This window comes from Mustela nigripes, chromosome X, assembly GCF_022355385.1.
Source record: "Mustela nigripes isolate SB6536 chromosome X, MUSNIG.SB6536, whole genome shotgun sequence".
Classification (NCBI taxonomy): Eukaryota; Metazoa; Chordata; class Mammalia; order Carnivora; family Mustelidae; genus Mustela; species Mustela nigripes.
In genome coordinates this window covers 2,898,111-2,920,500 of record NC_081575.1, presented here as the reverse complement: position 1 = coordinate 2,920,500, position 22,390 = coordinate 2,898,111, and the positions used below count along the sequence as shown (strand labels likewise).

Genomic DNA, 22,390 nt, shown 5'->3' with positions numbered 1-22,390 from the left:
TTCCCTTCCCCACTCCCACACCATCCTGAATTCAAGGCTTCAGCTTTAGAAACTACTAGGGGATAGAAGAGGAAATATACTATTTCTTTCAGAAGAAGATCAGGTAAATAGAAAGTGAGAAAATACATACAGCTTCCAAACTTCAGTGGGCAGGCATGCACATCCATAGGAAAATCTTCCAAATGCATGGGGCACTCAGCATGAATTGTTAACCTAAAAGAAAGGAGAACAGAAAATGACATTAAGCTAAAATGAATGGTGGTAAACACACAGCTGAATGTCCATTCGCCAGCAATGGGGTGCTCCTAAGAATAGTGGGATTTCATTTATATTGAGATTGAAGTCTTTATGAACACAAAGGATGAATTAAATGAACTAGAAAGCCTCTCAAAGCAGCATTCAGATTTTTAGATCAGATTTGAATTCCACCTTACCACCTTTAGAAAAACAAATATAATTATCTGCCTTACCTGAGCTCCCTCACCCAGTCCTCCTTGAAGAAATCTGAAAACACCAGGTCCTGACTCACTCACTCCTTAATCATTTATTAAATAATTTTCAGCAGGCGATCAAGTGAGTTAACCAATTGAAAGACTGCACTGGGAAGGAGAGATGAATATCTTCACCTTGATAATGAACTGGTATGAAAGATGACTCTGCTGCTCACAGCAACTGCTATAGTTTTGTTGAAAGAGATGACTTTTGGGGAACACATATTCACACTTGTGCACACATGCATGTGCACATGCACACATGCATGCACACATGCACGTGCACATGGACACACACACACACAACTGGCCAGGAAAAAAAAAATGCAAAGGTTATGGAGGACATAAAAAACCTCAGAAGTTAAGTCTAAAGAGCTCATGTTTTCTTTATAGGAATACCATGTAGGAGAGACTGCATGGATTCTTCAATGAAAATTTGGATGGGGTATGATTTACCATGCCCACATATTCATTTTCCTGCCTTAGTCTGCTTAAATAATCTATTCTGAGATTTTCCCTCTGATTTCTTTAAAGAATTTTTAGCCTCAACTTACCTTGGCCTAGATAGTTGCCTCTGTGTAGAAATAGGACCTATTCAACAGAAATTCAGAGTTCTTTGGAGCCAAGCTCTGATGGGTTATTTCTAGCTAATCAGTATATCTCTTGGTTATACTAGATTCCACCTATGTCATCCTCTTCAAGTTCTAGGGGACTAACTGGCCAGCATCTCCAATCCTAGTTAATTGTTAAACCTGATTCATCATATTATAATTCATATAACACTTCACAAATGATCAGAGGAGCAATACTAGATATTGTACAAAGCAGGCTGATTAAAACAAACATGCTCAAGTGTGTATTAGCAAAAACTCCAGACTAAATGGCAGAAACCAAGCGTATGCTCTTCAACAAATACTTATTCATCTCTTATTTTTACTTCTCCCATATAAACAGTAAAAGGAACTAGAGAGCAAGTGTCCTTGCAGATCTAATTAATCCTTTCAATATTTATAAAATGTTCCATGTGTCTTGGACAAAAGCTTAATTTTCAAGTCAGCCTGCAATATCTCAACAATCCACTTTTATTCTTAAGGTATAAAGGGGGTTCCTTAATTCAAAGAATTTGACACACAAATAATGTATTTCATTGATAAACCTGTTCCTAGTGTTGGATAGTTAAAAGATTCCATGAGGCTTTAATAAATAAAGTTGTGTTCCTTCTTTCCACTTACATTAGTACTTCCAAGATACTGCCTTTTATGAGTAATGCCAAGGGGAAATTACTTTATGTCTACCCAGCAATCCTGGGGACATGGCAAATAAGACCACAACAAATAGATTATCAAAGCAAGATGCACAGGGCACTGATTTCTGATTAAGAGCAGAACTGATTTATATAACATTTGTATCTTCCTTCGCATATACATCTTTCCCATCATACCTAGGCACAGAGCAGAGAGGAGAAGGCAGATAATGAAGGCAGGGAAGTTCACAAGCCAGATTATGCTGTGCTCTTTTCATTAGTTCTGAAACACATCCTAATGCTCTCTGACCTCCCATGTCATACTGTCTTCCCTTCTTCCTTTCTTCTTTCTCTTTAACTTGTTACAACTTCCAAAACCCCCTTCAAGTTTTTCTACAGTAGAAAGCAGCGTGACTATTCTCAGGCTAATATCCTCATCACTACAGTCTATATCATAAACATATCTGTCCCCTCCAAAACCTTCCTTCCACCCTCATTATTATTACTGTTTTTATTGTTTTGTGTGACAAGAGCACTTAACATAAGATCTGTCCACTTAGCAATTTTTTTTTTCTTTTCGGCATAACAGTATTCATTGTTTTTGCACCACACCCAGTGCTCCATGCAATCTGTGCCCTCTGTAATACCCACCACCTGGTTCCCCCAATCTCCCACCCTCTGCCCCTTCAAAACCCTCAGATTGTTTTTCAGTCCATAGTCTCTCATGGTTCACCTCCCCTTCCAATTTCCCCCAACACCCTTCTCCTCTCCATCTCCCCATGTCCTCCATGCTATTTGTTATGTTCCACAAATAAGTGAAACCATATGATAACTGACTCTCTCTGCTTGACTTATTTCACTCAGCATAATCTCTTCCAGTCCCATCCATGTTGCTACAAAAGTTGGGTATTCATCCTTTCTGATGGAGGCATAATACTCCATAGTGTATCTGGACCACATCTTCCTTATCCATTTGTCCGTTGAAGGGCATCTTGGTTCTTTCCACAGTTTGGCGACCGTGGCCATTGCTGCTGTAAACATTGGGGTACAGATGGCCCTTCTTTTCACTACATCTGTATCTTTGGGGTCAATACCCAGTAGTGCAATAGCAGGGTCATAGGGAAGCTCTATTTTTAATTTCTTGAGGAATTTCCACACTCTTCTCCAAAGTGGCCTCACCAACTTGCATTCCCACCAACAGTGTAAGAGGGTTCCCCTTTCTCCACGTCCTTTCCAACACATGTTGTTTCCTGTCTTGCTAATATTGGCCATTATAACTGTTGTAAGGTGGTATCTCAATGTGGTTTTAATTTGAATCTCCCTGATGGCTAGTGATGATGAACATTTTTTCATGAGTCTGATAGCCATTTGTATGTCTTCATTGGAGAAGTGTCTGTTCATATCTTCTTTTTTTTTTTAAGATTTTATTTATTTATTTGACAGAGAGAGAGAGAAATCACAAGTAGGCAGAGAGGCAGGCAGAGAGAGGAGGAAGCAGGCTCACTTCTGAGCAGAGAGCCAGATGTGGGGCTCAATCCCAGGACCTGAGCCGAAGGCAGAGGCTTAACCCACTGAACCACCCAGGCGCCCCCTGTTCATATCTTCTGCCCATTTTTTTTATATGATTGTCTGTTTTGTGTGTGTTGAGTTTGAGGCATTCTTTATAGATCCTGGATATCGACCTTTTGTCTGTACTGTCATTTTCAAATATCTTCTCCCATTCCATGGGTTGCCTCTTTGTTTTCTTGACTGTTTCCTTTGCTGTGCAGAAGCTTTTAGCAAATTTTTAAGTATACCATAGAATATTTTTAACTCAGAAATGGATCTGAGTAGACATTACTCCAAAGAAGACATACAAATGGACACAGGTACATGAAAAGATGCTCAGTATCACTAATCACCAGGGAAATGCAAGTGAAAACGACAATGAGTTATTACCTCATACCTGTTAGATAGGCTATTATGAAAAAGACAAAGATAACAAGTATTGATGAGGATGTGTATAAAAAGCAATCCTGTGCACTATTGGTAGGAATGTAAATTGGTGCAGTAACTCTGGAAAACAGTATGCAGTTTCTTCAAATAATTAAAAATAGAACTACCATAGGATCCAGCAATCCTATTTTCGGGAATATATGTCCAAAGTTACTGAAGTCAGGATTTCAAAGAGATATCTGCATTACCATATGCATTGTAGTATTATCCACAATAGCCAAGACATGGAAGAAATATAAGTATCCATCAATAGGTGTATAAGAAAATGTATATACATATAATGGAATATTATTTAGCCTTAACAAAAGAAAGAAATCCTGCCATTTTAAACCACATTGATGAACCTAGAGGACATTGTGCTAAGTGAAATAAACAAGACAGAGAAAGATGAATACTATATGATCTCCCTTATATGTGGGATAGTCAAACTCGTGGAAGCAGAGAGTGGAATGGTGGTTACCAGGGGCTGGTGGGGAGGGAATAGGAAGATATTAGTGAAAGGGTGCTAGGTTTCAATTTTACAAGATGAATAAGTCCTAGAGATCTACTATACAGCAAATAGTTTTTAGTGGGCTTTTCAAGAAAGGTCAGGGCCCCTCAAAATGTGGCATTCAGGTCATAAGGACTCAGTTCCACTTCATGGTTTGGCCTACTTTGATTCTTATGCAACAGTGAGACAGGAAGTAAGAGACAATCCAGGAAATTCCTTTCTTTGGGGGTAAAAGATACAGATAGAAGGGAAACTTCATTAGCCCTGCATATATGCATACAAGTGTACACACACCCCCTCCCCTCCATTACTGCTCTTATTTCACTGTGCTTTGCTGCATCCTGGCTCCCTTATCACCTTACCATTTTCTGTTCAAAACTGGTTTCTATTTCACCACCATAAAAAGTTAGTTTTCTTACTACTATGACACCCTAACTAGTCTCTGCTATCACCCTTTCCTCTTACAGTATATTCTCTACACAATAGTCTTCTAATGCTTCCTCATCTATTTTTTTATATATATAATTTTTTATTTTTTATAAACATATATTTTTATCCCCAGGGGTACAGGTCTGTGAATCACCAGGTTTACACACTTCACAGCACTCACCAAAGCACATACTCTCCCCAATGTCCATAATCCCACCCCCTTCTCCCAAACCCCCTCCCCCCAGCAACCCTCAGTTTGTTTTGTGAGATTAAGAGTCACTTATGGTTTGTCTCCCTCCCAATTCCATCTTGTTTCATTGATTCTTCTCCTACCCACTTAAGCCCCCATGTTGCATCACCACTTCCTCATATCAGGGAGATCATATGATAGTTGTCTTTCTCTGCTTGACTTATTTCACTAAGCATGATACGCTCTAGTTCCATCCATGTTGTCGCAAATGGCAAGATTTCATTTCTTTTGATGGCTGCATAGTATTCCATTGTGTATATATACCACATCTTCTCATCTATTTTTTAAAGATTTTATTTATTTGACAGAGAAAGAGAGAGAGAGAGAGCACACAAACAGGTGGAGCAGCAGGCAAACGGAGGAGAAGCAGACTTTCCGCCGAGCAGGGAGCCCAATGTAGGGCTCAATCCCAGGACCCTGGGATCATGACCTGAGCCAAAGGCAGATGCTTAACCCACTGAGCCACCCAGGTGCCCCTAACGCTTCTTCATCTTAAACAGACTAAAAGCCAAAGTCCTTGCCATGGCTAATGGGGTCTTATATGACCTTGTCTTCTGTTCCTATACAGCTTATCTCCTACAAAGTCCTCTCTTGCTCATTTTGTTCCAGCCACACTGGCGGCTTTGTTGCTCTTTCAACATGTCAGGTTCTTACAGCATGGTCTTTGCACTTGTTATAACTTCATATTTTTTTTCAAATCTTTGCTTAATTATTGTTTTCTAAATGAGGCCCACCCCGACCTCTACTCAGTTTACTATCTACATTAGGTTAGTAAACCTTACCATGCTCTTTCTTTTCCCATAGCACTTAACATTTTATATGGTATAACACCTATTTTTTTCTATTTATCATTTTTTCTCCTTACTATAAGGTTATAGATTTTTGCCTTGTTTTCTCTTTGATGGGTGCTAGGAACCTAGCATGTTACCTGGGACACTGTAGATGTTCAACACATATCCACTGAATGAATGAATTAAAGAATGAGTTTTCTTTCCTAAAAGCAGAGAAGAGGGATAGGCTGGGCAAACAGGGTTTAGGTATTTTTAGGGTTCCAGGCAAAAAGCATCTTAATATGGTTCCTTAATAGCATAATATCTCAACTTATTCTTTTCTGTGGGCATATAGCCTCTTTCCTGGAATTTCAGAGCAGAAAGAGCTTTATCAAAATATTTATCAAAAATATCTGGTTTTATCTCCTCAGATGTTTTACATATAATGAAACAGAAGGGAAGGAAATTAAACTAAAAAGGAAATTAAACTACAAGTTTCCTGAGTCTTTGGTGTAGTCTTCAAATACTTTCTGATCACTGACTATGTGCCAGTAAATATTCTAAGCAATGTAAGTGTATTAGTAAACATGTCAAGAGTGCTGCCCTCTTAAAACTTACATTTGAATGAAGGGAAGACAAAAAAATAAAAAAGATAAATAGATTGACCAATCTATCAATCATATAATATAGTAAAAGGTAATATGCTTTAGGAAGAAAAATAATATGTGAATAGAAACTATTAGAGAGGGATTGCAATTTTTAGTAGGATGTTGAGGGAATACCTCACTGAGTAGGTGACATTTAAGCAGTAACTTGAAGGAAATGAGAGTGAGCCTTGTAGACACTTGGAAGAACATTCAAAATAGGGGGAGTAACAAATGCAAAGGCCTTGAGATAGAAGTTAGTCCAGTGTATTCAAGGAAAAGCAACTAGGCCACTGTGGCCATAGTGGAGAGATAAAGAGGAAAGATTAATAGTAGATGAATTTAAAAAGGAAACTATGGGGAATATACTAGATAGTACAAGGGCCTCCTAGGATATTTAGGTGGGTTTTTTTTTTTTGAGATTTTATTTATTTATTTGAAAGACACAGTGAGAAAGGGAACACATGAAGAGGGAGTGGGAGAGAGGCTCCAGTGGAAGCAGGCTTTCCACTGAATAGGAAGCCTGATGTGGGGCTTGATCCCAGGAACCTGGGACCATGACATGAGCCAAAGGCAGATGCCGAATGACTGAGCCACTCAGGTGCTCTGGATATTTTGGGTTTTACCTTAAATGAAATGTGGAGGTATTGCATAATTTTCAGTAGAATGGTGATTTGATCTAACATTTTAGGATTATTCTGGCAGCTGTGTGAAGAATAACTTGAAGGACAACAGCAGGGAGGTGAAATTCAGCACTCATTCATGATCCAAAATTCTCAAAAAACTAGAAATATAGAAGGGAACTTTCTCAACTGATAATGAACATTTGTGAAAAATCTCCATCTGGAACCATACTTTATGATAACAGACCATTTCCTCCTAAGATCATGAACAAAATAAGGATGTCCATTCTCTCTTATTAAGCATTTTCCTGGAGATTTTTAATCAGTCTAAGAAAGAAAGTAATGGAAGTCACTGCTAATCGGTATGCAATTTCTTTTTTAGAGCAACTAAAGTATTCTGAAATTATGTATTGGTGATACCTACATAACCCTGTAAATATACCAGAAAACATTTACTTTTACATTTAAAAAAGGTGAATTATAGGACAGGTGGATCATTTCAGTAAAGCTGCTTAAAAATTTAGGCAAGCTATGGGGTGCCTAGGTGGCTCAATTGGTTAAGCATCTGCCTTTGGCTCAGGAAATAATCTCAGGGTTCCAGGATTGAGCCCCATACCGAGCCCCATATGGAGCCCTGAGTCTGCTCCTCCCCATTGCTCATACGTGTGTTCACTCTCTCTCTCTCTCTCTCTTAAATAAATAAGATATTTTAAAAAATTAGGCAAACTAAAGAAGTTAAAGAAATGAAAAATGGAAAGTAAAAAACAAAATTTTCTTTAATTGCAAATAACAAGTTTCAGATATTCCATGTTTATAGAAGTCCTGACATATATTAAGATTCTCTCCCAATTGATCACTGGATTCAAGACATTTCTTATCAAAATCTCAGAAGCTTTTCTTTTTATAAAAATAGCAAGCTGATCCTTAAAGTTATATAGGAATGCAAAGGATCTAGAATAGGCAATCCATATTTAAAAAGAAAAACAAAACTTCCCAATTTCAAAACATACTAACAAACTACAGTAATCAATATGGCATGGGTTTGGTCTAAAAACAGGCAATATAGATCAAAGGAAAAGAATAGCAAGTCCAGAGATAACTTCCACATATATAGTCAATTGACTTTGACCAAGGTTCAAAGCAATTCAGGACAAAAAAAAAAAAAAAATAGCATTTTCAATAAATGGTGCTGGGAGAATATCCACATGCAAAAAAATGAACATTTTTAACTTACCTCATATCATAAACAAAAATCAACTCCAGTGGAACATACGTCAAAATGTAAGAGATAAAATTTCTAAAAAATTATAGGAGAAAATCTTTGTAACCTGGAGTCAAGCAAAGATTTCTTAGACCACCAGAAGTATGAGCTATAAAAAAATAAAAAATGTAATAAAATGGATCTCACCAAAATGTAAACATTTTGCTCTTCAAAAGACATCATAAGAAAATAAAAAGACAGCCATGAAATGAGTATATTTGTGAATCATACGTTGATAAATAATCTATATTAAGAACATATAAATAATTCTTACAACTCCATATCTTTTCCAACATTTGTTGTTTCTTTCATTGTTAATTTTTACTATTCTAATTGGTGTAAGAGGATATCTCAATGTGGTCTTGATTTGAATTTCCCAGATGGCTAATGATGATGAACACTTTTACATGAGTCTGCTAGCCATTTGTATGTCTTGCTCATAGCAGCAATGTCCACAATAGGTAAACTGTGGAAAGGGTTGAGATGCTCTTCAACAGATGGATAAGGAAGATGTGGTCCTTATATACAATGGAATATCACTCAGCCATCAAAAAGGATGAATACCAAACTTTTGCATCAACATGGACAGGACTGGAGGGGATTATGCTAAGTGTAATAAGTCAAGCAGAGAAAGTCTGTTATCATATGGTTTCACTTACTTGTGGAACCTAAGGAATAACATGGAGGACATTAGGAGAAGGACAGGAAAAGTGTGTGGGTGTGGAGGGGGGAATCAGAAGGGATGGTGAACCATGAGAGACTGTGGACTCTGAGAAACAAACTGAGGGTTTTGGAGGGGTGTGGGGAGATGGGTGAGCTTGGTTGTAGGTATTAGGGAGGTCACGTATTACATGGAGCACTGGGTTTTATAAGTAAACAATGAATCTTGGAACACTACATCAAAAACTAATGATGTACTGTATGGTGACTAGCATGATCCAATAAAAATAAATAATTCTTACAACTCAAAAATGAGAAGAAAAACAGCTCAATTTGAAAATGAGCAAGATACTTAAATACACATTTAATAAAAATACACATATACATTAAAAATTATGTAATACAACCACATCTAATAAAAAATCCTCTGTCAACTAATAAGGACATAAAAAGATACTCAACATCATCAGTCATTAGGGAAGTGTAAATCAAAATCACAGTAAGATACTGCTACATGTGTAATAGCATGGGTAAAATTTAAAAAGACTGACAATATCAAGTGTTTGCAAGAATCTGCAGAAAATGGAACCTCATAAATCACTGATGGAAATGTATAATGCTAAAGCACACTTTGGAAAACATTTCATCAGTTTCTTAAAAAGTTAAACATAAATTTCCTATAAAATCCTGTGGCTCCACTCTAATTCTCTTATTTAAGAGAAATGAAAACAGATGTCCACAGAAAGACCTTGACATAGCAGAATTATTTATAATAGCCAAAAGATGGAAATGACCTAAATGTCCATCAAATAATGATTGAAGAAAATGTGGTATATTCACACAATAGAATATTAGTCATCAATGAAAAAGATTAAGGACAACAACATGGGTGCAGTTGGGTGGTTCAGTCAGTTGAGCAACTGACTCTCACTTTTGGTTTAGATCATGATCTCAGGGTCAAGATAGAGCCCAGAGTCAGAGTCTTCACTGAGTGAGAACCTGCTTAAAATCCTCTCTCTCTCTCTCTCTCTGCCCCTCCCACTGCTCACACACTCTCACTCTCTCACTCTCTAAACAAATTAAATAAATACAGACAACAACAGGGAGGAATCTCAAGTGCATTGTGCTAAGTGAAAGTAGCCAGACACGAAAGGTCACATACTATATATTTCTGTTCACACTAAGTGTCCAGGAAAGGCAAATCTATAGAGACAGGAAGTAAATTAGTGGTTGCCTGAGGCTGTGGTTGAGAATGGATGGTGACTGCAAATATTTGGAAAAAATTTTTAGAGGTGATAGAAATATTCAAAATCTAGATTGTGGTTATAGTTGAACAACTCTAAATTTACTAAAAAATCATTGAAATGCACACTTAAAATATCAATTTTATCAGATATAAATAATACTTCAAAAAGAGTTCTTATAAAATAAAAAAAGCAAGAGAGGCATTATAGCATAGTTTTTAAGAGCATGGATTCCAAAGCTAGACTAGAAGATTTACAACCCAACTCTATCTCTTAATAAGTATATGCAAGTTATTTTAGTTCTCTGGGCTTTGTTAGGTTTTATTTTCCAAACGCTGATTAAATCTCTAAAACTGGATAGTATTATGAAGGAAGGCAAGAAGTCTAAGAGCTGAGATTCAGAGTATAATAATTGGATTAACATCTTTTACAATGAATCCTAACACCAGTGATTCTCAGTATCTCATCTATTTCCTACAGTATGTACTACCCATGAATAATATACCTTTTACCACTGGCAGAAAGTATGTATCAGAATCTCAAAGTGGAAAGGAGGCATGAAATAAGGAGGTATGATGAATATAATGGTTTAAAAATGTTTACTCCAATAATCAAGCTATGGCATCTCACTAAGAATCCCTGCTATTGACTTAAAGCCACTGAGTAAATAGTCTCTTTTCTATTCCTTTGGAATTGAGACAAATTTGTGACTTGGTTATTTGGTGCTTTATCTCATCCCCACTGGAAATATCTAAGTATGTATCCAAAATGAACACACATATCAGGGACTATTTTTATTATACTATTTGCTGATATTTCTATTATATCATTGACACAAAAGCCAATGTTTATTTTATACTTGTTATATAATGCTTTGAAATTTTAGGATTTTATTGGTACATATTTGTCTCCTGAACTAGACTGAATATCATATGTAAGTCACTTGCTTTTAGGTGGGAATGTACCCAAAGCAATAACTCAACAAGGAAAAATTTCCAGCTCAGATGTTATTGCATCCATGTTTTCAGTGTCCATTTGGTTTTGGCCCAAGAAAGCAATCCTCCTAGAAAATAAATCTTTGCTCCTTGTATTTTGATAATACCTCTCACTTTACTAAGCTACTTCCCCTTTTTTAATCCTTCTACTACTGCAATATCTAGAACACATTCCTTACCTAGAACAAGGTGGAGCTATACACATAACATCTGTACACCTCAAAATATGTATGTCATACCTCAAAGAGTTTTAAAAACTATAAAAAGAATATGAATTAAAATGAATCACCTAGTTCTTAATTGCTCCACAGAAAAATATCACATTGTTTCTAGAGTTTTGCATGTAGAATACCAATTTTTTTAAAATAGAGGCATAACATAGGAAAAAATTCTAGAGAAATTTCTGAACTTACTGAAGTTCCAAAGGTTAAAGATTTAAATTTTATTGATTATATGCACTAATTGTTCAGTGAGATAGTCAACACATTAAGAGAAATATAGGAAGGAGAAGCATAAATGTAGTAGGGCACAGGGTCTCTGGAGATCAGTATGAGCCTCACTGTAGGCAATATGTCACCTAGGCATTTTAGAAATGGAACAATCTGCTCTGAATTCTGAGAAATATTCTTTCTAAAAACTAAAAGGTAGAAAACACTACTTCAGAGGCACTAGGCAGGCTTTTTCTATGACCATAGAGTAAAGGGCAAGGTGTGAATTTATGATAAAAAAGAAAAGAGAGTAGTAAGTCATTACTAACCATTATCAGTAGAGGATGAGCCGTTTCAAATACACAACCCCCAAAAACCAAACCAAGCAGTGCATTAGTTGTAATAATCCCAGTTGTCTGCAGGCTTACTATTAAATACTCGAGCTATAGGCAAAAGGCTTTAATATACTGGAAGGCCCTTGGGCTTCCTATTTGGAAGACCTTCAGTTTACCACTGCGTTTAGCCTTTTGGGGAGCACATATAAGTTTTAACAATTACCTCAGACAGGTAGCTCCAGCCTCATTTTCTGACATTCACACATTTCCCCACTCTCCACCCATCTGCAGATATGTGTGATTTCATGACACAAACTCTGTTTGTCTTTGCACATATTGTATCTTTTTTCTACCTGAAATGTCATTTCCCTTTATATGTGTGACAAATTTCCTTCATGTCCTTGTTCATATATACCTCTTCCATAATGCTTTGTATGTGTGCTGTGGGCATAGTAAGTTCTCTACTCACAGAAATCCTAGAGCACTTTGGATAAATACTTTAGTTCTTAGCACTGTTGAAATAACTTTCCAGGCCCATGATGGAGTTGCTCCTGCTTGGGGAGCCATGTCAACAAACTGAAACTTAGATAACTTCTGTGTTCCTGTAAGTATTCTACTTGACCAGAAACATAGTATATCCAGTCAGCCAATCCCCAAGTGCCAAACCAACTCTGGACCTTTTCATCTCAGACAAGGTTAACTATGCAGCTCTGGCCAATCAGATATTTTCTATTTTTCTCTTCCTAGTTCTTTATTTTTTTTTATCCTATGAAATCTTTGTCTTCTGCCCCATTTTTCAGTTTTGTAAAAGGAGACTGTCCACTTTATGAAGTGAAACAAAGTTTGTTAGTATTAATTAAATTGTTTTCTTTAATCATTTTTAACAGCACATAGATTATCAGTATCCATTTATGTGTCTCTCTTCTGAACAGGACTGTAACTTGAGAGAAGGGTCTCTATTTCTCATTATAGTGTTATCCCTACAATGGTGGTTGGCCCATAGGATATAGGTAATAAATGCATCTTAGTAAATATTTCTATAATATAGAGCATTTATTTTCAGTCCTGTTTCCCAGAAGAAACTGGGGCCCAGAAAGGGAGAAATGCCTTGTTTATGGTGACATGCTCTTTTTTTTTTTTTTTTTAAAGATTTTATTTATTTATTTGACAGAGAGAAATCACAAGTAGGCAGAGAGGCAGGCAGAGAGAGAGAGGAGGAAGCAGGCTCCCTGCTGAGCAGGGAGCCCGATGCGGGACTCGATCCCAGGACCCTGAGATCATGACCTGAGCCGAAGGCAGCGGCTTAACCACTGAGCCACCCAGGCGCCCAATGGTGACATGCTCTTATGGGCCAGAGCTGGGACTCTTTGCCAGAGCTCCTAATTCCTACTCTAAAGTTCATTTCACTACAAAATACAGTCTCCAACTCTGTCTAGGAGTAGCATCTAAAATAGCTTCATTCTTTGGAATTAGATGGACTCTTCTGGTGATCTGTAAATCCTTTCCCCCTTTGTGTTAAAATGACCTTTTTAAACATCAGCTTCTTGCCTTTAAACAAATAAAAGCAATTCTTGTTATTACAAGACCCTGATTTCCTCTTGCAGCTAACCACTTGTGAATACATTCTTCCGTTCCTCCTTCCAGCTCAGTGCCAGTTCCTCTGTAAAACCCTCCCACATCTGGACCTATGTTCCCAAGTCCTAATGAAACCTGTACTCTTTAGTTTATAGTACCTCATTGCTGGCTTTTTGTGAAAATTCCATTATGCCTCATAGTACAGTGAAAGATGTATCCTATCTTTCCTGCCAAAGTGTGAGCTCATGGAAGGTAGGAATTGATATCACCACGTGGAGTACACAGCATGATTTGTGATTGACTGAGGACTTATACTATTACTTTCTTCTCACCTCACTGTAAGCTTTCTCAGAACCCAAAATAAGCCAGTCTACATCTTCTATGGCCTTTCCTCTATTCATTAGAGTGAGGCTCACTAAGTACGGTTCTGTCAGAGTCAGTTTCTACCTTAAAGGAAGGGGAACTCCAGATGAAATCCCCTAGAACAAAAGCTATTAGGAAAAAGGACTGTGTGAAACAAAGCTATCAGTGTTTGGTTGATTTGATTACATTAAATCCTATAGAGCTAGCCTAACAATGTAGCCCAAATGCCTTCCCTGGTTCCTGGCCATTTCAGAGACAATCTCTATTATAAAGATTCATGTGTAAGCTATTTGCATCTAAAGTAGGAAGAGACTACCTTTACTGTTAACATCTCCACAATTTGTCTTTGAAATAATTTGCCTTTGTAAATCCCAAGTACATAAGCAAAACTGACCCATTCACAAAATCAAAGAATAAAGGAAGGCATGAAGCTCTGAATATGATAGGAAGCTTCTTTTAGTTGCTTAAAAAGATGCCTCTCTCTTAATGATGCAACATGAGAAGTGAGTTCTTATTTTCTTTAACTTTCAGCTACATGTAGGATACTATTACTGTGTAGCTTAAGATAAAAAGACACTTTGTCTCTGCATTCAATTTTTATAAAATCACACTGTGTCAAAGTTCTGAGTTCCAACTGCAGCTTGTCACGTTCACCTCAGACTCATTACGTTTAAACTTTATATCCCTTACATTCTTTTCTTAGAGAAAGTGGTGGGATGCAGTGGAGGAAAAGCTGCTCGCTTTAACCTAAGAGTGACTTCAGTTTCTGTATCAGCTCTGCCACTTATTAGTGGTGTGACTTTGGCTCTACTGAAACGTCAGCTTACTAAATATAAAAGTAGGGGTTATTAACACAAAAACCTCCAAAGTGGATATGTGCCATGATATGTATCAAGCAATTCATAAGGCTTATCATGTTTACTCCCCACAACAGCTTTATGAAACAGGCGTTGTTATGATTCACCACATTTTACAGATGAAGGACCAGCAGTAGTCTTATTGCAGAACCTACCGTCTTAATCACAATGCTGCACCCTTTGTGTAATGCACAATCAGTGCCATGAGAAATGAGATAAATACATGTGAAGCACCTACCGTATCACCTGGTATATAGAAAATCCTAAATAAGTGTAAGTTCTCTATGAACACACTTTCTTCTCTATAAAATATATGTTGCTTCTACATTGCTTTTTAAAAAATAACACCACAATCTTCTTAGTATCCAGGGAGAATATGTAAGGTACAGTCTCAATATACCCCCTTCCTCATTATCCCATATCTGGTTGGACACCAAGTTCTTTTGAAAGCCTCTCCTTTCTTTTCTACTCTTACTTTTTGCTGCCTTTATTTCATCCATGAACAGTCTTCTCTGGATTACAAAATAGTCAACTAACTGGTCCTTGCTTCTAAATGATTCTCCAGAGTGCAACCTGATATTTTAATTAAAAAAACAACAACAACATAAAAATTGGCAAAGAACTGTCAGCTGTTCACCAAATCCATTTATTTTCCCAGCCTCCCTTGCAGTTAGGCATGTCCATGTGACCTCATTCTAGTCAAAGAAATATCAGTAGAAGTAAGTACACCACTCAAGGCCCAGACTTTAAACACCTCCCACATATAATCCGCCGTGCTCTTTCCTCTTCTACTCACTCAATACAGAGAAACAAAGTGGCCTTGGAAACCATGTACTGAGTATGGCAGAGACAGCAGATGAAAGGAGCATGGGTTGCTGAAATGCCACTAACAAATGAGCCACCTGCTTTGAAATTTAAGGAGCAAGAAATACACTTCTATCTAGTTTGAACTGTTATATATTTTTGGGTTTAGCAAACTGTAACACAAATGATCTGAGCATGTTATTCTCTTAAAAAAAAAAAAAAAACTAATAATGCTTCCCAATAAGTACAGAATGAATATATTCTGCATCACTTCCAGATAATTATCCCTCATCCATTATGCAGAAACCCTTTCAAATAGGCATGCTATTCGACTATATTTACCATTACCTCACCTTATCACTGCCATTTTCTAAAGCTTATTTACTCCTCCACATTCAATAGGAATGTTAATGCTCAGATTATTATTACTTTTCTAACCCTTAGTACTTCTGTTATCTCAGGGGACTTCTTTGCTTATTGGGAGAATTAACAACATTCTGACCATCACGAACTTCCTATCAGGCACTAAATACTACCAATGCTATATGTTGTATATCCACCTCCTTCTTCAACCTTATTTAGTGGAAAAAGCAGTAATTTGAGACAGAACTGCATTTGCCTAATAAATGCATCATTGGACAAGTTGTTTTAATTTTTAATTTTTATTTATTTAACTTTTTATTTAAATTCAATTTAATTAACATACTGTATTAATAGTTTGAGGGGTAGAATTCAGTGATTCTTCAGTGGCATACAAAACTCAGTGTTCATAACATCAAGTGCCCTCCCTAATGCCCATCACCCAGTTATCCCATCCCTCCTTCACCTCCCCTCCAGCAACCCTCAGCTTGTTTCCTATAGTTGGGTATCTTATACATTGCCTCACTCTCTGTTTTCCTCTTACATTATTTTCCCTTCCCTTCCCCTGTGTTCATCTATTTTGTTCCTTAAATTTCACATATGAGTGATATCATATGATAATTGTCTTTCTTTTACTTATTTTACTTATCATCATATACTTTAGTTCCCTTCACATCATTGCAAATGATAAGATTTCATTCTTTTTGATGGCTGAGTAATATTTATATATGCATATATAGACCATATGTTCTTTATCTAATCATCTGTCGACAGACATCAGAGCTCTTTCCATATTAGGGCCATTGTGGACATTGCTGCTATAAACATTGGGGTGCATGTGCCCCTTCAAGTCACTATGTTTGTATCCTTTGGATAAATACCTAGTAATGCGATCGCTGGATCATAGGATAGCTCTATTTTTAACTTCTTGAGGAACCTCCATACTCTTTTCCAGAGTGGCTACACCAGTTTGCATTCCCACCAACAATGTAAGAGGATTTCTCTTTCTCTGCATCCTTGCCAACATCTGTTGTTTCCTGAGTTGTTAATTTTAGCCACTCTGACTGGTGTGAGGTGGTATCTCATTGTGGTTTTGATTTGTATTTCGTTGATGTCAAGTGATGCTGAACATTTTTCATGTGTCTGTTGGTCATTTGTATGTCTTCTTTGGAAAACATCTGTTCATTTCTTCTGCCCATTTCTTGACTGGATTATTTGTTTTTGGTGTTGAGCTTGATAAGTTCTTCATAGATTTTGGATTGTAGCCCTTTATCTGATAAGACATTTGCAAATATCTTCTCCCATTCTGTAGATTGACTTTTGGTTTTGTTGACTGTTTCCTTTGCTGTGCAAAAGCTTTTTATCCTCACGAAGTCCCAATTTTGCTTTTGTTTCTCTTGCCTTTAGAGATATGTCTAGAAAGAAGTTGCTGTGGCCAAGATCAAAGAAGTTGCTGCCTGCCTTCTCCTCTAGGATTCTGATGGATTCCTGTCTCACATTAAGGTTTTTCATCCATTTTGAGTTTATTTTTGTGTCAGGTGTAAGAAAGTGGTCCAGTTTCATTCTTAGACATATGGCTGTCCAATTTTCCCAGCACCATTTTTTTGAAGAGACTATCCTTTCCCATTGGATATTCTTTGCGGCTTTGTCAAAGATTAGCTGGCCATAGAGTTGAGGGTCCATTTCTGGGTTCTCCATTCTCTTCCACTGATCTGTGTGTCTGTTTTTGTGCCAATACCATACTTTCTTGATGATTACATCTTTGTGATATACTTTGAAGTCTGGAATTGTGATGCCACCAGCTATGATTTTCTTTTTCAACATTCTTTTGGCTATTCAGGGTCTTTTCTAGTTCCGTACAAATTTATTCCAACTCTGTGAAAAATGCTAATGGTATTTTTGATAGGGATTGCATTGAATGTATAGATTGCTTTGGGTAGCAAAGTGTTGTTGCAATCCATGAGTTTGGAATGTTTTTCCATTTCTTTGTGTCTTCCTCAATTTCCTTCATAAATGTTGTATAGTTTTCAGAGTATAGAAACCTATTTGGTTAGGTTTAGGCTTAGGTATCTTGCAGTACTTGGTGCAATTGTAAATGGGATCTATTCCTTGATTTCTCTTTCTTCTGTTTCATTTTTAGTGTATAGAAATGCAAGTTACTTCTGTGCATTGATTTTATATCCTACAACTTTCCTGATTTCCTGTATCAGTTCTAGGAATTTTTTGGTGGAGTTCTTTGGGTTTCTACATAAAGTATCCTCTCATCTGCAAAGAATGAAAGTGTCACTTCTTTTCTAAGTTGGATGCATTTTATTTCTTTTTGTGTTATGATTGCTGAGGTTAGGAATTCCAGTACTATGGTGAACAACAGTGGTGATAGTGGACATCACTGTCATGTTCCTAACTTTAGGAGAAAAACTCTTAGTTTTTCTAACTAAGGATGGTAATTGCTGTGGGTCCTTCATATATGGTTGTTATGATGTTGAAGTGTGTTCCCTCTATCCATATGGTAGAAGGTTTTTATCAAGAAGGCTGTGTTTTGTCAAACACTTTTCCTGCATCTACTGAGAGGATCATTATCATTCTTATCCTTTTAAAAAATATTAATGTGGTGTATCACATTGTTTGATTTGCAGATGGTGAGCCACCCTTGTAGCCCAGGATTAAATCTCACTTGGTTCCGGTGAATAATCCTTTTAATGTACTCTTGCATCTTATTAGCTAGTATCTTGGTGAGAATTTTGGCATCCATGTTAATCAGGTATATTGATTATTAATTCTCCTTTCTTGTGGGGGTCTTTGTCTGATTTGGAGGTCAAGGTAATTTTGGCCTCATAGAATGAGTTGGAAGTTTTCCTTCTATTTCTATTTTCTGGAACAGTTTCAGAAGAATGTGTATTAATTCTTTCAATGTTTGGTAGAATTCCCCTGGGAAGCCATTGAGCCCTTGACTCTTATTTGTTGGGAGATTTTTGATAACTGATTCAATTTCTTTGCTGGTATGGGTTTGTTTGGCTTTTCTTTTTCTTACTATTTCAGTTTTGGTAGTTTATGTTTCTAGGAATGCATCGTTCCTTCCAGACTGCCTAATTCGTTGGCATGTATTTCCTCATTATTCTCTTATAATTGTATTTCTTTGGTGTTGGTTGTGATCTCTCCTCTTTCATTCATGACTTTATTAATTTGGGTCCTTTTTCTTTTCTTTTTGAATCATCTGGTTAGGTGTTTATCAGTCTTATTAATTCTTTCAAAGAATCAGCTACTAGCTTTGATGATCCATTCTATGGTTATTGGGGGGAGTTTTGTTGTTTATTTTTGTTGTTAATTTCTATGTCATTGATTTCCATTAACTCTTTATTTCTCCTCTCCAACTGGGTTTAGGATTTACTTGCTTTTTTTTCCCCCCAAGCTCCTTTAGGTGTAAGTTTAGGTTGTGTATTTGAGACTTTTCTTGTTTCTTAAAGAAGGCCTGTATCATTATATACTTCCCTCTTAGGACTGCCTTTGTTGCATCCTAAAGGTTTTGAACTTTCATGTTTTCATTTTCATTTGCTTCCATGTATTTTTAAATTCTCCTTTAATTTTCTGGTTGACCCATTCACTCCTTAGTAGTATATTTTTTAACCTCCATGTATTTGTGGGATTTTCAAAAAAAAAAATTTTTTGTGGTTGACTTCAAGTTTTTTTTTTTTTAATTTATTTATTTGTCAGAGAGAGAGAGAGAACGAGCACATGCAGACAGAGTTCCAGGAAGAGACAGAGAGAGAAGCAAGCTCTCTGTTGAGCAAGGAGCCCGATATGGGACTCGATCCCAGGACGCTGGGATCATGACCCGAGCTGAAGGCAGCCACTCAACCAACTGAGCCACCCAGGCGTCCCTGACTTCAAGTTTTATAGCATTGTGGTCTGAAAATATGCATGATATGAGCTCAGTCTTTTTGTACCAGTTCACAATGATTTGTGACTCAATATGTGACATATTCTGGAAAATATCCCATGTGCTCTCAAGAAGAATGTGTATTCTGCTGCTATAGGATGAAATGCTCTGAGTATATCTTTTCAGTCCATTGGGTCCAGTGTCTCATTCAAAGCCCTTATTTCCTTGTTGATCTTCTGCTTAGGTGATCAGTCCATTGATGTGAGTGGGGTGTTAAAGTCCTCTACTATTATTGTATTATCAATTAGTTTCTTTAATTCTGTTTTGATTCATGTATTTGGCTGATCCCAGGTTAGGGGCATAAATATTTACAATTGTTAGATCTTCATGTTGGATAGACCATTTTATTATGATACAGTGTGCATCTTCATTTCTTATTACAGTCTTTGGTTTAAAATCTAGTTTGTCTTATATAAACATGGCTTCTCCAGCTTTCTTTTTTTTTTAAGATTTTATTTTTTTCTGTGAGAGAGAGAACAAGTAGTTTAGGGTGTGGTAGAGAAAGAGGAGAAACAGACTCTGCACTGACCAGGGAGTCTGATATGGAGCTCAATCCCAGTACCCTGAGATCATGACCTGAGCTGAAGGCCAGACACTTAACAGACTGAGCTACACAGGCACCCCTTTAGCTGTCTTTTGATATCCATTGGCTCGATAAATTGTTCTTCACCCTCTCAGTTTAAATCTGGAAGTGTCTTTGGGTCTAAAATGAGTCTCTTGGTAGCAGCATATTGATCATTCTTGTTTGTTTTTGTTGTTATTGTTTTTTAATCCAATCTGAAACCCTACATCTTTTGTTTGGAGAATTTAGTCCACTTGCATTCAGAATAATTATTGAAAGATATGAAATTAGTGCCATAGTATTACCTATAAATTCGATGCTTTTATAGATTGTCTCTGTTCCTTTCTGGACTTTGCTATTTTTGGTCTCTCTGCTCAAAGGATTCCCTTTAATGTTTCTTTCAGGGCTTATTTAGTGATCACAAATTCCTTTAACTTTTGTTTTTCCTGGAAACTCTTTATCTCTCCATCACTTCTGAATTATAGCCTTGATAGATAAAGTATTATTAGTTGCATGCTTTTCCCATTTAACACTTTGAATATATCGTGCTAGTCCTTTCTGGCCTGTCAAGTCCATATGGACAGACATGCTGCCAGCCTCATGTGTCTACCTTGTAGATTAAAGACCTCTTATTCCAAGCTGGTTTCAGAATTTTCTCTTTATCTTTGAAATTTGCAATCTTCAGTGTTAGATGTCAAGGTGTTTACCTATTTTTGTCGATTTTGCTGGGAGTTCTCCATGCCTCCTGGACTTGAATGCCTGTTTCCTTCCCCAGATAAGGGAAGTTCTCAGCTATAATTTGTTTAAATAAACATTGAGTCCCTTTCTCCTGCTTTTTATCCTCTGGGATGCCTATAATACAGTTATTACTTCACTTTGTGGAATAACTCAGTTCTCTTATCTCCCTTTGTGATCTAAGAGTTTTCTTTTCCTCTTCTTTTTTTTAGCTTCCATATTTTCCATCATTTTTTCTTCCAGATTTACTCTTCTGCTTTGTTCATCCTCATTTTTATGGATTCCATTTGGGACTGCATCTTGGTAATAGCATTTTTAATTTCAGTCTGACTATATTTTAGTACTTTGATTTCTATAGTAAAGGATTCTCTAGTGTTTTCTATGCTTTTTTCAAACCCAGCTAGTATTTTTATGTTGTTGTTTTAAATTCTAGCTCAGACATCTTACTTATATCCATGATGATTAAATCCCTGGCAATGAGTACTACCTCCTGTTCTCTGTTTTGTGATGCATTTCTCCATCTCATCATTTTGCCCAGAAAATAAAAGAAGAAAGAGGAAAAAAAACAATTAAAACAGAAAAACAAAGCCAAAAAGAAGAACAAAGCAAAACAAAACACTAGATCATGGCTATGTTTTGGTTTGCTTGTTAAGAAACACTAGATCCCAAAATAAGGGGAAAAAACCCCTACATATTGTATATATAATGCAATGAAAGGAAACAAATTATATATATATACATATATATGTATATATACATATATATAGTTTATGTAAAAATTAAAATAAAAAAATAGAAAAAACAGGAAAATAAGTGGACAAAATACTAAAAGACTGAGGAATAAAAATGCAAAGAAAGCTATGTACTGTTCTCTCCAAGAGCTGAAGCTTTGCAGTCCTCTATGATCAGTAAACTTGGTACCAGGCAGTTTTTTGTCCTGGTCTTCTGAAGGTGGGGCCCGTTTACTGATTCTCAGTGGACTTGCCCTATTGCAAATGTGCCTCCCTTACACAGAGGTAGGGATCAGTGTAAGTGGCTCCAGATTCCACAATGTGGTGCCATTTTGCTTCCTGAAGGCTTTCAGCACTGATGAGTGGGATGACTATGGTGGCGCCCCACTCTCTAGCACCTGGAGCTGAAAGTTCATGCCCTCCACTCTTCAGGAAGCCCTCACAGAAAAGCAATCAATCACTCTTGTCTCTCCATTTTCCACTAGAACTCTGTGTTTACCGGGCCTGTGACTAAGTGTTTTTGTATCAGGCACATGCCTGAATTTCAAAGCTCCAAATTTTATGGACTTGTGGTACAGACTTACTCTGCTCCTTCCAGGGGAAAGAGA

The 22,390-nt window shown here is 36.9% G+C and overlaps 1 protein-coding gene across 1 annotated transcript in view; it reads right to left on the bottom strand.

The window, feature by feature from the left end:
- The window catches only part of GABRA3 (gamma-aminobutyric acid type A receptor subunit alpha3), a 385,158-nt gene that overhangs the window by 81,993 nt on the left and 280,775 nt on the right, over positions 1-22,390 (bottom strand). The window contains exon 6 of the mRNA XM_059385929.1: positions 131-213. Coding sequence (XP_059241912.1) covers positions 131-213 — 83 coding nt within the window. The remainder of the gene's footprint in view (positions 1-130; positions 214-22,390) is intronic.